Genomic DNA, 17,966 nt, shown 5'->3' on the forward strand with positions numbered 1-17,966 from the left:
GCTCCACCCCAGGCCCTATCAGGGAGCCCTATATAAACCTGTGCACTGCAGGGCTCAGTGCTGATCAACCATTGTGTAGTCTTTGTTTGTTAGCTTCCGCTTGCCTGCCGTGTGCTCTGCTACTGATTTCCGTTACCGACTTTGGCGTGTTCTGACTATCCCTGCTTGCCTGTGACCCTGACCTTTTGGCGTGTACCCGACCATTCTGTTCTGCTTGTGGCCCCGACCTTGGCTTTGTCCCTCATCCCTATCCTCCTGTTGCCTGCTGTGGGTGTGAGCTGGGGGACCCTGGGGGTCGCGACCTGGAGCCAGTTGCAGCCAAGTCCATCCTCACCTCTGGAGGCTCTGGTGAACACCTGCTGGCTCTTAGACTCCGCGCCCGAGGGAATCTCATGCTCTATCCCCAGTAGGATCTGTCCCCGTCTGCAGCAGTCAGCCGTAGGGTCCACGACCTTGCGGTGCACTCCGCATCCCTACGGTGTGCACCTGTCACCTCGCCTCAAGGTGACCTGACACAAAGGACCTGGTATTGGACTTGGGGGGGACCCATGCCATTTTTTTTCAATGAATTTTATCTATATTGCAGAGACCCAACAATTTATTACAGCTGCGATCAGTTTTAAATGACGTTATTCCTTTAGCAATTTCATTTTGCTGTGGTACTGTTCTAAACACAGGAAAACTGCACCACTTTACAGCCATACTATAGATACCCCCAGGCACAATATTTAAAGCATAATTTCATTTGTATTGTTTCACTTTATGCATTAATAAAAAAGGACATGGGTCCCCAAACACTTTTTATGACAATAACTTGCATATAAGCCTTTAGCACTTTTGGTTTTTCATGTTAGTGACCCATAGACTTTAACGGTGTTCCGCATCTTTCGAATTTGCCGCGAACACTTCATAAAGTTCGTTGTTTGCCCAACGGCCGAACAACCGGAGTTCGACCCAAACTTATGCTCGGGCCAAACCGTTCGCCTATCCCTATAAAGGAGGCCTTAATATGATGAAGCTAAAATTTGTATTGTGATTTTTAGCTTTATTACATTAAGGCGTCCTTTGTTCCCTTCTCCTGAAGAAGCAGATTTTTCCACAAAATGCGTTGAAAACTGAGAATCTTTTCCTCTCTTCTTATGGCCATTGGATATGAATTGTTGACTGTAATTAAATTGACCTCTATAATATGTGCAATCAATTATACATAAATATACCTCATAGCTTGATCTGTGCAAAATATGCTGGCCACGATGTGCAAACAATACAGTAAATGTGCAAATAAATACTGTGCAAAAAGCATATAAAGTGCAACAATCCTTCAAATATGCAATAAATGTGAAAATAAATACTGTACAATAAGCAAGTAAAGTGTGAAAATAAAACATGTCCGTGTATCACAGTAATAAAGTGATCTGATGAGGAAGTACAGTTCTCATTGCAAAGTCCCAAAAGTGATAATAATACTTCCAAAAGTTCAAATTAATTCATGCAGTGAAAGCTGAGTGTGAAAAGTTTCAAACTGTGACACTCCACCAATGATCCACACTCCAAAAGTGCTCAACATGTGCACCCCTCGTTTCCCCCAGCCTCTCACCTCTAAGAACGGCCACTAAAGGCCATATGATGCTGTGTATACAATGGCTGCAAAAACACTTCTCCTTCACTCCTCGTACATCCAGCCCATCATATATTGCCATATACCATCAGTATTAAAAGCTCATATGGGAAGAAGGGGGGGGCTCCAATGTGTAGTATTAATAAAATGAAACTTTATTCAAGTAAATCCACACTTACATCAAAGCTGAGAAACAACCACGAATAAACAAATAAACAAACAATACTTCCGACCGGAAGTGAGGACAGTAACACCTGGCTCCTCTCTGACGCGTTGCGTCACGTTCATGTGACTTTTTCAAAGGGTCCTTGAAAAAGTCACGTATTTGCACATTTATTGCATATTGGAAGGATTGTTGCACTTTATACTGTATGCTTTTTGCACAGTATTTGCACATTTACTGTATTGTTTGCACATTGTGGTCAGCATATTTTGCACAGTTCAAGCTATGAGCCCTTGCACACAGGGTCGGGCATTCCGGCTAAAAATGTCCGATTGGAACCCCGTTGTCGGATAATCCGACTGTGTGTGGGCTCCATCGGACTGTTTCCGACGGACAAAGTTTTAGAGCTGGGCTATAAAACTTTCCGACAACATGATTCCGATCGGACAAAGTGCCATGCATGCTCAGATCAAATTCCTAGACCAAAGCTATTAGCTACTAGCCTGAACGTCCCCCCGTCGTAACGAAATAACGTCATCACGTTACGTACGATCGGATTTTCCGTCAACTTTGTCTGACCGTGTGTATGCAACACAAGTTTTGGACAAAATCCGTGGGACAAAATCCGACGGATTTTGTTGTTGGAATGTCCAAACGTGTGTACAAGGGCTGAGGTATATTTATGTATAATTGATTGCACATATTATAGAGGTAAATTATTGTTTATTTCATATATTTTGAGTATTTATTTTTATTTATTTAATTAGGTAGTGCCACATACTTTTTTTACATTTTACTGTAATTAAAGCGGGAGTCCGCCGGGAGTTCCGCCGTTTTTTTTTTTTTTTTAAAGCCAGCAGCTACAAATACTGCAGCTGCTGCCTTTTAAAATAAGGACACTTACCCGCCCAGCGCGCCCGCGATGTCGGCACCCGAAGCCGATCTCTCGATCGTCTCTCGGGTGCTGCCGCCGCCATCTTGGGTATGGGAATCAGGAAGTGGAGCCTTTCGGCTTCATTTCCCGGTTCCCTACTACGCCCCTTTCCAGAGAGAGCTATCCCGGAAGTGGGTGCAGATACCTGTACTGTACAGGTACCTGCATCCCCCTCCCCCCTGAAAGGTGCCAATTGAAGCGCCGGAGGGGGGGGGGGAGGATTCCAATGAGTGGAAGGTCCACTTTAGGGTGGACCTCCGCTTTAAGTCAAGGCCCATGTCATATATAACTGGAGTGTATGGAAATAGGAGATATAGATTGATAGAAACAATCAAACTTTTTCAAAAGGTTTTTATTATTATTTTGTAAAACAAAGTAATTTTTTTTAAGGTAAATGGATAGTATATCCATATGCACCATAAAAAAAAAAACTGTCTTGCCCTGAACAGTACCAAACAACCAACAACCAGCCAGTACAAATCATGTGGTTGACCTGGAGAACAATCAGAATGTGCCAAAACACTTTTCTATGTCTCATCTCCTAAGAATACATAGAGGTTTTTTTTTCCCCCCAAGAAAAGCAGTACTAAAAGCAATGATAACAATGTGCAGCCACTAGAGAAAACAGCAAAAAGTAATATTTTTTATTTATAGTAGCATTCATTTTTTTAGAATGCATAATTACCATATTTATCGGCGTATAACACTGTGTGTTTTAGGCCTGTGCGTGTTATATGCCGATAAATATGGTATTAAGAAAATATTTTTTGCAAGGCAATATCATGAAAAAGCCCTTGTTTGTCTCTAAGCAAAATTAGATGTAATGCCTTGTTATCCTACTGTAGGTATTTTCAAAGTTATTGCCAAATAAACCTATAGCAGAAAGGTTACGAGCGAAGTATAGGAGCAGGGCTGGCATGAGAAGAGTGGACTGGCATTGATTGGCTGATACAGCTGGGGGGGCGGAGTCAGCACGAGGATGCGTGCGCGCTCTATGCCCCAGCATTCAGTCGGTGAAAGGAAGTTCCCACCCTCCCTCCCTTACATTGGACGGAGTGGTTTCTGATGGAGACTTTAGGAGGGGGGGGGGGGGGGGGGAGGGGGGCTAACTCATTTTCTTTTTCAGGTTTCCGGTGTTGGATGTCGTAGCGGTTGGCGGGTGTTGGTCGATGCAGGTACAGGAAGATAACCCCTCCCCACAGAGAAGTTGATGCGGGACCCATTGGAGATATGGGCTCGTTGATGATATGCCATATAGTGAGGGTTTATATGGCAGCTGTTGAATGGGTGCACTGCGGCAAAAGAGTTGGGTGTCTTTGAGCTAGCATGTCAGCTTGAGGCCTAGTTAAAGGAATATTACCACAGTGCTTGTTTTGGATCGATATGCTAATGGGGTGGGGAGGGGGAATTTCCTGCAGGTGACCAACGCGCTCAGGGTTTTGAAGTTAAATGATGTTTTGTTGATATTTTTGTTACATGTTAAATTATTATTTTATATAAATAAAGAGGCTGCTATGGCCACAAAATACTCCAAAAAGGAAGGTGTGGTCTCATTTAATGGGAAGGGGCAAGGTATGGAGTTGGGTGGTGTGGCACAGTAGCTGAGGTACATCAGTCATACTATAGTCATGTAAAAATGTTTGTATACAGATGTGTACAGATGTGAGAGATGAAATAGTTGAGTATATCAAAAAAAGGTGACTCTTTCTGTTGCAGCAAATACAATGATACTCCATGGATTCGATGGAGGAAATTGGTGAAGATTTTAAATAGAGAGGTCTCACTACTAGAGAGTCCTAAAGACAAGGAAGTAATACAGTTCTATAACTAAAACTTCTGTATTGGGAATCCTATCCAGGTAAATTATACATTTCTAAGACACTTTCAGGTAGTTTCAGGATGAGAAGAAGACTTACATTCAACTTTCATAGTAATTTGTTGTGCAGTGGTCAATCCCCCTTTCAGCTGTACTATGCATGACAATGGAGAATTGTTCTGTTCCTTCCTCGCGGTGAAGGTGATGGTAGAGAAGTGGGTCTTTGTACCATTTTCATGATTTATAATCTTATTTCCCACTCTTACGTTCTTGATATTTACTCCCCAAGTGATTTGGGGTTTAATCTGCACACATGTTCCTGGAGATGTGCAGCTCAGTGTTACTTCCTCTCCATCAATCCAGCTCTTTATGGGTGAGATCTCAGGTTTAGATTTTAGTTCTGTAATAATAACACACAGAAAACTCCTTGTATGCTAAAAATTATAAATTTCTAACACAGAATGTATTAAAAGACAAAATAAGCCATTAATATAGTAATACATATCCTGCTCTTTTATGTTTTTAAGTGTTTGGTGCGGCAGTAAAGCTTAAAATGCACCACAGTCCTATCCAAAAAATGTTCTGGAGCTTTTTTGGGGAGTTTGTCACGCCTAGGGCAGCCCATTCAAGTGACAAGCAAAAATGCTCCAAAATGCCCCCCCCCCCCCCCCAAAAAAAAAAATGGTAAAAGTTCCAACTATGGAGAGATGTGAACAGGGCTTAACATCTTACATAATTAGTTGAAAAAAGACACAAGTCCATCTAGTTCAACCACAAAAAAATCTAATATAAAATCTGAGTATCTCCATCCACTCTCTCGTATGTACTTGTATAAATATGGCCATACACCATACAATCTGTTTGTACAATTTTCTTTAGATGTATCGGAACTATGGAATAGGACGACCTACCTGAACAATCCATTCGTTTTGTATCAAATCAGACAGACCCTTACACTGCATAGCTGATGGGAGATCTAGATTAGATTACAATTTACAGAACGTGGGTGAACATAAAGCAAAGGGTGTATAAAAACCAAAAAAAGGGGGGTAGGGTTGGGACTTTAAATGAGGCCTGTGGGTGTGCATAATAATATAAGTATCTCGCATGAAAGGAACCTGAATGTCACAGACCCCTAGCGGCGGTTCATGGTAGTGATATTGAGAGAGCGTAATTTAGCAGTATAATAAAGCATTTTTGATGTAAAGATACAAGCATAAAAATTCAACATAAAGCGGAGGTTCACACAAAAATGGAACCTCCGCTTATCTGGAAACCCCCCCCCCCTCCGGTGTCACATTTGGCACCTTTCAGCGGGAGCGGGGGTGCAGATACCTGTATAATACAGGTATTTGAACCCACTTCCGGGCATAGATACAGTGGCCACAAATTCTGTGGGTATCTACGCCACTTTCTGTCCCCCCCCCCCCCGCGGTCTGTTCGGGAAATACACAGGTCCCAGAGACAGCAGGGACCATCCGGATTGCTGATTTAAAATCAGGAACATTCGATTTATTAATAAAAACAATAGCACTCTCACGTTGAATAAGAACGGTAACAGCTCAAAAGAAAAATGACTGCCTGGTGTCTTCCGCCAGTCTTACGTCACTTCCGGTATTACGCTCAGTTCACGGCCACTCCCTACGAGTTACGTCAATCACGTGACTTCATCAGGGGATGAAGTAGCCAGGCAGTCATTTTTATTTTGAGCTGTTACCAATCTTATTCAATGTGAGAGTCCTATTGTTTTTATTGATAAATCGAAAGTTCCTGATTTTAAATACTACACTATCAGAGCCTCTTTTCCCCCTTCCTCTGTTTTCTTAATGAGTGGCACAATACTGCGGAGGTAGCAACCTGGTGTATAGTACATCTGCTACAGGGATGGATGGCCCTCTGGTGGTCTAATATATGTGCCCACATTACCGAGCTGTAAAGTACAACAGTGGAAGACCCCCTGGTGGTGGACAATAGGACAAGCAGGAGATTTACCTAAACTTTATGCGGTTATAACAAAGGAGTGGAGGTGAGAGTTCTGAGAGCCCAGATTGGGATTGCATTCATTGTTCTTTTCTGCTTATGGGAACTAGTTTCAGTGTCCCTTGTGTGGTTTATGTTACTAAGAGACTTACTTATATGGATTTATGAAATGGTGCATACTTTCCTCAATATTTTGGACTATCTTTAGTGTTTTTATTCCGTTTTACCTATTAGCACTTATCACTTTATGATTGCTATATTGTTTTATACACATGTTTTTGCACAGGATCACTATGGACTTTATTTTTGATTTAGTATTATGTGAATGCTAATAGACCCTGCTGCATTTTTTAGCACCTTAATTTGCTATTTGCACATGTATACGCATCTATTTATTATTGTTGATAGTGCACGTTCACTTTACTTGTACTTTAGCACTTTATATCAGCACTTTGATGTACTTCATTTATATCTATTTTTTATCACATATCTGATACCCGTTATTTAATATTTATCATAGACGTAGGATTTTTTTATATTTATATAGTAGCGTGAAGGTTATTTCTATTAGTTTAGAAATGTTGTCACCTTAGGAGGGACATTCCCGCATCTTCACCTTTGTCCTGTGGTCATCCCAGAACCCTGCACCATGTACATAGCTCATCCCAGAACCCTGCACTCTGTACGCAGCTCATCCCAGAACCCGGCACTCTGTACGCAGCTCATCCCAGAACCCTGCACTCTGTACGCAGCTCATCCCAGAACTCTGCACTCTGTACGCAGCTCATCCCAGAACCCGACACTCTGTATGCAGCTCATCCCAGAACCCTGCACTCTGTACGTAGCTCATCACAGAACCCTGCACTCTGTACGCAGCTCATCCCAGATACCTGCACTCTGTACGCAGCTCATCCCAGAACCCTGCACCCTGTATATAGCTTATCCCAGAACCCTGCACCCTGTATATAGCTCATCCCAAAACCCTGCACTCTCTATGCAGCTCATCCCAGAACCCTGCACCCTGTATACAGCTTATCCCAGAACCCTGCACTCTGTACGCAGCTCATCCCAGAACCCTGCACTCTGTACACAGGTCATCCCAGAACCTTGCACTCTGTGCGCAGCTCATGCCAGAACCCTGCACTCTGTACACAGTTCATCCCAGAACCCTGAACTCTGTACACAGCTCATCCCAGAAACCTGCACCCTGTATATAGCTCACCCAGAACCTTGCACCCTGTATATAGCTCATCCCAGAACCCTGCACTCTCTATGCAGCTCCTCTCAGAACCCTGCACCCTGTATATAGCTTATCTTAGAACCCTGCACTCTCTACGCAGTTCATCACAAAACCTTGCACTCTGTACGCAGCTCATGCCAGAACCCTGCACTCTGTATATATACGTATAGCTCCCAACTGTCCCTGATTTCAAGGGACTGTCCCTGATTTGGAGCAATGTCCCTCTGACCCTCTTTCCACCTCATTTGTCCCTCATTTTGGTCTGATCTATATAGATGTATATGAAATGCACTATATATATATATATATATATATATACAATTACCCCCCCCCCCCCAAAAAAAAATCTATCTCATTATTAACTTTCCTCAACATCTTAATATGTTCACCTGATTATCCAACTATTGTCGCGTACACACGAGCGGATTTTCCGTCAGAAAAATCTTGGATGGTTTTTCCTATGGAATTCCGCTCAAGCTTGGCTTGCATACACACGGTCACACAAAAGTTCCCTGAACTTTCGACTGTCAAGAACGCAGTGAAGTACAAAACTACGATGAGCCAAGAAAATGAAGTTCAATGCTTCCGAGCATGTGTCGAATTGTTTCCGAGCATGCGTAGGAATTTTGCACGCCAGAATTTGTACAGACAATCGGAATTTCAGATCAGAACTTTTTCCAACCGAAAAATAGAGAACATGCTCTCAATCTTTTGCTGGCTGGAATTCCTCCAGAAAAAGTCAGAGGGAGCATACACACGGTTGGAAATTTTGACCAAAAGCTCTAATCAGACTTTTGCTGGTGGGATTTCCGATAGTGTGTACAGGGCATTAGCGTCTCTAAAGCCCTATGCCATCGTTCAAGACTACCATCTAGTATTTTAGTTTCAGCTGTTCTTTGTAGGGAAGAGTATATACCCCCAATAAGTCCCTGTTTAGAGTGTCTAAGGCTACTTTTACACTGAGGCGGACTCCAGGCATTTTAGCACTAGAAATAGCCTCTAAAAAGCATCTGAAAACCACCTCCTATTCATTTCAGTGTGTCTTTTCACACTGGTGGCGGTGCACTTGCAGGACATTAGGAAAAGTCCTGAAAGTTTTGGAGCACTGTATCTAGCACTCCCAAAATGCCCTGTCCATTGCAATGAAAGTACCTGAAAAGCGATTTGAAAGCACAGCAAAACGGGAGTTTTTACCCTTTTTTCGGTTGATATATTCAGATACCTTCAAGTTTCACCTCTGCTGACTGGTTCAGTCCCTAGTTTTGATAGGCTGCTCTGCAAGCATCATCTCCGCTGGTTGGGTTCCTGACTTGATCACCGGTCATCGCCTGAAGTTTCCCGATTCTTCACTGTACCCTTTCAGTGAGAATATGATTCTGGTACTTTCTTCAGTTACTCACTGTGGTCCCTGGTAAAGACGATTGGTCCCTTGGTGGTGACAGCTTCCCTTCTACCCCCAACCACTGACAGGTTCTCCGGCCGGCAAAACCATCACTTTTGGTTGGACTGCAAGCTGCAGTCCCAACCCTGCGCTGCCCTCTTACTTCTGGATAGGCCCTCAAACAGCATGGCAGCTAGATGACCCTGGGATAGGCCCAATTTCTGGCTTAGCAGCCCGGGGCATATGACACACATCCACCTAGACGGCAGTCCAGGTGGCACAGAACACTGATCACCTGACCTCATCCGAATATATAGGGCAGGCCAAGGCACCAAAGAAAACCCATGCCCATTGACTGGGACACCCACATACCCATAACCTGACCTTAGTTTGCCCTTCTTGTATCTAGTACCCCCCTATGGTTCCATTTGACTCCATGGACTGAAGGTGACCCCCACTATTGCTGAGGATCCCACGTTACACCCTAGAGGGTACCCTCACTCTTCACTGACTTAGCTCTTGGACACCTCTCCTCCTTTTCCTTGCAACAACGACCTCCCTCTTTGATTGCGGACTCATTACCATTCCTACTGTCCCCTATACCCGCAGTTGGGAGCAGTATGAGGTTGCTAAGAGAAAAGGAAGATGCCCAATGAAGCCTATTATTGTTAAGTTATTTTTAATTCCTCTTTCATGCATATCTTTTGTTATACTGTTACCTGCCCGTGGTTCACATGGTCTCCCGGAGAATGATAATCTCTTCTACTGTACAAGTTCTATACCCACCCTTTATGGGAATAGAACATACAGTATATGACATACCTAATACCCAATCCCTGAAAGATCCTAAACTGCTGTTACTATATTTTCTCTGAGAACCCATGTACAGGCAATGTTCCATGGACTCCTCTCTGAGAACAGCCCCGGTGATCACTCTAAGCACTAACGCCGAACGTAAAGCCGAACATAACCCAAGGACAGTATGAGTATTTGCACAGCTCTCTACCCAAACTATGTGATGCTCCAGGGTGCCACATGGATGTCGGTTGTAATTTATTGCAATAAGTGATCGCTAACCCCAGTATTCACCCGCATTCCAAAGTACATGTTTTCACTTCTAGGTATCACCAACACCTGGTTCCATTAAACTATGGGTTTCATGCTGTCTCTTCATCATGCCATACCCTTTATGTTTGTTTTTTATAACCTGATCCTTTCATCTCATGCAATCTTCACCACTTGCCTATATTTTGCGGCTGGTGTGACCCCTGTTGATTGTCACTGAAGCCCCCAACTGTGCCCACAGAGGTTTTTGTGTAGGCCCTCTTTGGACGCCTCTTCCCCCTCTGGTAAGGTCTGCTCGACCTAGTACTCGATGGACGAGTCACTAGTTTTTCACCTTTCTCCCTTCCCCCTGACTCTCTCATGTCATCCTATACAGCATATCCAGCTCTATCTTTATCCCTGATTCTTTCTTCTCACCCGTCTCTTCTCCCTCCTCTTCCCCTTTCCAGGGGGTAGCTCCATTCAAAGCTTCTTATCTACAAGTACAACTAGCCTTATTTCTGCTACCCACTATAGCCCCGTTAAACATTATTACCCTTAATGTCCAAGGCTTGAACAACCCGTATAAATGAGTCAAGGCCTTCCGATCCTTTGCGTCAGCCAAAGCTCATGTAATTTGTTTGCAAGAGACACATTTCACTAAAAAGTGCACTCCCATATCCTTTGGTCCGGCCTACCGCCAGGTATTTACTGCTTCAGCGGACATTAAGCAAAGGTGGGTCTTAATTGCCTTTTATCGTATAGCCACCTTTACGCTCCGGGCAGAGACCAAAGATCCAGAAGGCAGATACATAATTTTTTCAGGGCATCTTCTTGATAAGGAAGTAACAGTAGTTTACTACTATCCCCCTAACCGCAATCCCACCTCATTTCTCTCCCACTTGCTGCAAGTTATTGATAAGCATAAACAGGGCACTTTACTGATCGGTGGAGACTCCAACCAAGTGGTATATCCCTATCTGGATAAATCACTTTTCTCACCCTCCTCTAGTCCTAAGAAACTCACCTTTCAGCAACTGCTGCAGTAACACTCCCTTTTTGACTCCTGGCGAGAAGCTAACCCTGCCAGAAAACAAAATACTTACTACTCCCACCCCCACAAAGCATTCTCCCATATAGACCACATCCTAATTTCTATCAGGACCTCCCCAGCCCTCCTTTCATCCACTATTCTACCATGCGCTTGGACGGATCAAAATGCCATTCTCACATCACTAGAATCCATGATACCACGACAAGTCGATCGTTCTTGGTGCCTTAAGGACTCTCCTCGTACATCCTTCACACAGAACAGACATTGCTCTGGCTATTAAGGATTACCTATCCCGTAACTCCATGGAAGACATTACACCTCTAACCTTATGGGAAGCACATAAATCTGTTCTCCATTGAGTCTGTTTAAGTAAAGCCTCTTTTCTTAAAGCAGTGCTCCAGCCACAAACATTTTTTTATTTTTTTTAAAGTCAGCAGCTACAAATACTGTAGCTGCTGATGTTGACTTTTAATAAGGACATTTACCTGTCCAGGGAGCCCGCGATGTCGGCCCCCCGAGGCCGATCCGTCCATCGTATTGGGTGCAGGTGCCACCATTCTAACTAAGGGAAACCAGCAGTGGAGCCTTCATTGCCGGTTTTCTATTGTGCATGCGGTCGTCGCGTGGTCGTCTTCTGGGACACACATAGGTCCCAGAAGGCAGCAAGGGAGCAGGATAAATTTACACCCCGGGCCGCGGCGAGCTAGGATGGAAGTACATTATGTACTTCATTAAAGGTAAGAAAGAAAAAAAAACAATTTATTATCCAAAAATGAGTGGTGGAGGGGTGGTCTTTCCTTTAAGACCAAGTTGTAAAAGTGGATTGAACTCTGCTTTAAGAAAGAACGCCAAGCCCTACATCATCAGCTAGAAGCCGCCTTTTATCGAACCCATATGGCATTCCAAGATGACCCCTCTCCCCAGCATAGACAAGCCCTAGACAAATCCAGACTGGAACTAGATCTCTTCCTTATGGAATCTGCTGAAAAAAAACGCAGTCGCTCTAGGCATAAACTATACAAGACAATAAGCCAGATACCTTCCTTGCACTGACCCTTTGATTTGACCGCACACACAAACTCATCCGCTTGAAACTAGAGAATGACACCTATTCCAGTAACCCCATAAAAATCCTAGCCCTGTTTTGTAGACACCTATCGGAATTATACTCCGCAAAAAACACATTTGACGAAACCCATGCAATGGCCCTGTTCTCCAATATGGCTCTTCCCACCTTATCAACATCACAGCGCACAACCCTCGAACAACCCGTCTCAGTTCTAGAGGTCCGCACTGCGATCAAAACCCTGAAAACTAAAAAGCGAGCATACCAAGACGGCTTCACGGCCATCTATTATAAAAAAAAAATTCAGACCTTCTCACCCCTCTACTTGTAGGAGCCTTCAATTCCATCCTGAAATTACACAACTACACTTATTTCCATGCTACCTTAACCCCAATCAGATGATTCATCCAGGAATACTTACCACCCCATCTCATTATTAAACATAGATATAAAATTGATGGCCAAAATTATATCCTCACGCCTGAATCTGATAATGGTGTGTCTCATTCACAAGGACCAGGTAGGCTTTATTCCTCTATGGCAAGCTGAAGGTAATGTTTGCAGGACAGTCCTCATAGCCCATGCAGCCCGCAGACACTGCATATCGAGCCTGCTTCGTGTCATTGGACATTAAAAAAGCATTTGACAACCTCTACTGGCCCTACTTACAGTTTGTGCTCCGACGTTGGGGTTTTGGTCCACACTTCCCTACAATCCATCTTAAACATGCAGGATATAAGTCTGACCCTTTTCCCAGGGTCAGATGCCCCCATCCTCACTTCTTTTTTTTGCCATAGCCATCAAACCGCTAGCCCAACTAATCCATTCCAACCTTGACATCGATGTAGAGCTAGGAGGCCACCACCACAAAATCTGTCTATTTGTGAATTATATCCTTCTTTTTCTATCCTCCCCCTAACCCCTTTTCCAAATCTCCTCAAAACCCTAGAACAATTTTCACTAATATCTGGCTTAGTAGTGAACCCACAGAAATCTAAAGCCCTTAATATATCCATACCCCCCTCGAAAATACAAGCACTACCATTCTCCTGGTCTCCTCAATACATCTCCTAACTGGGAACCAACCTGACCGCAGTCCCTAATGCACTGTATTCTGCCAACTACCCAGAGATGTTAATCCATTTAACCAATCTTATGTCCTTATGGTCCCTACTCCCTCTGGCGTGGATGGGCCACATCACTATTACCAAAATGGCAATCTTAACGAAAATACTTTACCTTTTTTCGATCCTTACCGATCCCAGTCCCATCCCACTTATTAAGAATCCTGCAATGTCACATGTTCGACTATGTTTGGAGCAGTACAAGACCTGATATCACAAGGAACATCATATACCTCTCTAAACTCAAAGGAGGCCTAGGGCTCCCCAACATTACCAAATATTATCAAGCCGTGCAACTTCCCAAATGTCACGCAACACAGGAAATACCTTTGCGGGTGGCACTGGAGTTGGTGGATTGTGGCCCACTTTCTGTAGCCAATTTACAGATCACCAAGCAACCCAATGACCTGTCATTCCTTAGCGATTTGGGACAGACTCAAAAGTAAGTATGGCTTCCAATCCCCTCCAAATCCACTCCTGTCATACCTCCATAACCCAGCTTTCTACCCTGCCTGGACCTCCCCCTCCTCATTCTTCAGGTGGTCCTCTGCTAACCTTATTCGTGCCCACAAGTTTATGACTCCCAATGAGTTTAAGTCATTCCCGACCCTCTGCGAATCTCATGACATCCCTAGCTCGGAAATTGTCCATTATCTCCAAATTAAGCATTTCTTTGCCTCCTGCCTCCGAAGAAACACATCCCTACACGCTATGTCAACATTCAAACGCACATGTAAAGTGGACCCCCATGCTCTCGGCTTAATCTCCACCATATATGCTCAACTTTTGGACCCACCTTCTCCTACATCAATACCCTATGCAGCTAAGTGGGAGAGAGATCTGGGTCTCTCTCTTGACGCCATGGACTTGACAGAGATCTGGGAAGCTACCAAGCTACTTTCAGCGTTGCAAAATATAGTAGTGTAGGAAACAAATTATAAGGTTCTTATGCGCTGGTACCTGGTCGGATTGCCCAATTCCCAGACACCCTCCCAAATGCTCTCAAGGTTGCCCAGATGCCGGTACGCATCTCCACATCTGGTGGACCTGCCCACTGGACTGAAATTTTTAATATTCTTTCAACATTGTTCAAAGGGCCACTGGACCCTAACCCAGCCACAGCTGGAAGTAACCCATCCACAATTTAAACTCCTCTTGCAGGTTACTACCGCAGCAAAGGCCTGGAAATCTCCACACCTTAGCATCACTGAAACAAAAAATAGGGTCACCAGGGCCATGATCCATGCTAAAGTGGAAACTACTCTATTAGACAAAATTTAAATATATAAACGCGTATGGAAGACATGGGTAGATCACCATCTCCCTTCTGACTTTGATCAAACACTGCTGCCCCAATAACCCCCCCTTCCTATGTCACTAGGAGCCATTGAATGAAAATCCCTAAACCACTTTAATACTACACCCCTCCCAGGACCTATCCTCACCTCCTCCATCCCCCCTTTCCTCCTAGTTTGCCTGCCCCCATCTTTCTCCCATTACCCCTTACACCCCTGCCCCCTTCTCCATTTCTCCTCTAGTATCTTTCACTCTCCTTTCTTTCTTTTCTACCCTCCTCTTTCTTCAGATCACATACTACCCACCTCCATTCACTCCACACTCCTCTCTTGCACATACTACTCACCTCCATACACTCCACACTCCTCTCCTATACATACTACCCACCGCCATACACTACGCACTCCTATCCTGCACATACTACCCACCTCCATACACTCCGCACTCCTCTCCTGCACATACTACCCACTGCCATACACTCCGCACTCCTCTACTGCACAAACTCCCCACCTACGTACACTCCACACTCCTCTCCTGCACATACTACCCACCTTCATACACTCCGCACTCCTCTCCTGCACATACTACTCACTGCCATACACTCCTCCCCTCCATAATGCCCACCGTTGTAGACTCCGTACTGTACATACTTTATTTAACATTACTGCATTCTGCACATGTAAGTAATCGCAGAAGCTATTAAACCACACCCCCTTTAAGCCACATCAAATATTTAATGCAATTTAAGCCACGCCCACATGTTTCTGTGCTGTGCACACCACTTTTTTTTTATCAATGCCTAGGCCCACTTATTATCTCACACATGGGCCCACTGATCTCATGATACGCCCCTGGATGTGATGGTTGTTTCAGTTGCTCCTCCATCCAGAGTGGGGGGCACACTAATAGAGGAGGTGTGTTACTGGTCAGATCACCAGGTGAAAACAGAAGAAAAGAAAAAACCTATGAAAAAAGGAACCGATAAGCTCATCTGTCTCTAATGCCGTGTACACACGGTCGGACTTTCCGGAAGAAAAAGTCAGACGGAATCATTTCATCGGATATTCCGATCATGTGGGGGGTTCAGCAGACTTTTTTTTTCGAAAATTCTGACGGACCTAGAAATAGAACATGTTTTAAATCTTTCCAACTGAATCAATTCCAATTGGGAAAACCGACGGACCAAAAACTGCACAAGCAACTATTGGCTACTGCCTATTGAACTTCCTTTTTCTAGTCCCGTTGTACGTGTTTTATGTTGCCGCATTCTAAATGATCGGACGTGGTGTGATCGTGTGTAGGCAAGTCCATTTCAGTGGAACTCTGTTGGAAAAACCGTCAGAGTTTATTCTGATGGAAAAAAAGGTCGTGTGTATGCGGCATTACTCTGATTTCTCCTTCTTTCAGCATTCTCTTTGCACCGCAGCACAAATGATTGGCCCCCTGTGCTGCTTCTTTCTCTTGGATTTCAACTCTGCTGTACAGGGACTGCTGCAAGGCTGATAAGTCAACTCCAGGTACTTATACCGCTTGTATTTAAAAAAATACATTTAATGATACAGAGCCGAATTAATTTATATCCTTTTTTTTTTTTTTTTTATCTGCCAAGAGTTCCTGTTTTAGTAATGCTCCAATTTTTAATGGTGTTTGAATAACTGAACACCCAACGATTCATAAGGTCACTACTTCCATTTACACGATTTAATGTAAGTAAAATAAAAGGGAAGGCTTTGCTCCTGGGCTGTGTGTATAATATAATATTCCCATGCATATTATTAGAGATCAAGGACTGTTTTATTTTTGTGTTTGATGGTTGTAGATTGTAAGCTCCTGGGATACATTGTTATTTTCCTTACCTGTTACATCTACATAAGGCTTGATATCTCGGTAGCTGAATTCTATGTTATCTTCAACTCTGAAGCGATAACGATCTTCATATAACGGATTTTCTATGTAGAGAGAGCAGTCCCCTCTCCATACATCTCCAGCCAGAAAGAATCGCTTATTAGGAAAATGCAAGCCATTCCTTTTCGAAGCCACAATTTGCTCATTCTTATTGTACCAAATCCCCTTAGCATTTCTAGTTAATGTTTCTGTCTTAGGCACAGTAAAGTTGCATGGAATGTACACACACAGTCCTCTCTGGACCGTTACACGATGAGGAACATTTATATGATATCCTGGTAACAATTCACTATCAATACCTGCAGATAAAAAAAAAGTGTAAGTTTTTTTCCCCCGAGAAGAGTTTTCAGGGTTTCTTCACATGATAATTTTGTTGCATTTTTCAATTTCAAGGCCTGTTCCCACCAATACACTGTCAGGAAAAAAATTTCAACAATTTATTGATATTTGTTTTCCTTTTGAAAATTGTTCTAGATTGGATTTCTATTGCTTGATAGCATGCTGAAATCGAGTAGCAATTTAGAGCCACTATAATTACTATGTACTATACTACTATCTAGCTTGACCATCCCTGTTTCTTTCTATGTCTCCTCAGTCAGTATTCATTCTTTGCAGAGATGGGCTGAGGAAAAGTGCATTAGATTCAACTTTTGTGTCTTATTAAAGAATTAACCACTTGCTCAATGCTTACTGGGCACCTAGAACCCCCTTCTGCCCAGACCAATTTTCAGCTTTTAGCACTGTCACTTTTTGAACATTTTGCAGCCATGCAACACTGTACCCAAATTACATTTTCATCATTTTTTTTCTCCACAAATAGAGCTTTCTTTTGGTGGTATTTTACCACCTCTGGGTTTTTTTTGTTTGTTTTTTTTTGTTAAAAAAAAAAAGAGCGATTAAAAAAAAATACAAAATTGTTTTATATTTTGTTAATAAATTTTGCAAACAGGTAATTCTTCTCCTTCATTGATGTACACTGATTAGGCTGCACTGATTGGCACTGATAGGCTGCATTGATGGGCACTGATAAGGCGGCACTGTTGGGCACTGATAAGGCGACACTGATTGGGACTGATAGGTGACATGGGTGGACACTGATGGGTGGCACTGATGGGTGACATTGATGGGCGGCACTGAAGGGCATTGATAGGTGGCACTGAAGGTTACTAATAGGTGGCACTGATAGCTGGCACTGATAGCTGGCACTGATGAACACTGATAGGTGGCAGTGATGGGCACTGATAAGGTGGCACTGGTGGGCACTGATAGGTGACATGGGTGGCACTGATGGGTGACATTGATGGGCGGCACTGAAGGGCATTGATAGGTGGCACTGAAGGGCACT

At 43.5% G+C, this 17,966-nt stretch overlaps 1 protein-coding gene across 2 annotated transcripts in view; it reads right to left on the reverse strand.

The window, feature by feature from the left end:
• The window catches only part of LOC143933641 (sialic acid-binding Ig-like lectin 14), a 55,715-nt gene that overhangs the window by 14,231 nt on the left and 23,518 nt on the right, over positions 1-17,966 (reverse strand). For both annotated transcript variants that reach the window (XM_077456594.1, XM_077456593.1), the window contains exons 4-5: positions 16,573-16,920; positions 4,632-4,931 (exon numbers count right to left, since the gene is read on the reverse strand). In XM_077456594.1, coding sequence (XP_077312720.1) covers positions 4,632-4,931; positions 16,573-16,920 — 648 coding nt within the window. The remainder of the gene's footprint in view (positions 1-4,631; positions 4,932-16,572; positions 16,921-17,966) is intronic.

Source organism: Lithobates pipiens, unplaced genomic scaffold (assembly GCF_037356315.1).
Source record: "Lithobates pipiens isolate NorthernLeopardFrog02 unplaced genomic scaffold, aLitPip1_a1.2 Scaffold_27, whole genome shotgun sequence".
Classification (NCBI taxonomy): Eukaryota; Metazoa; Chordata; class Amphibia; order Anura; family Ranidae; genus Lithobates; species Lithobates pipiens.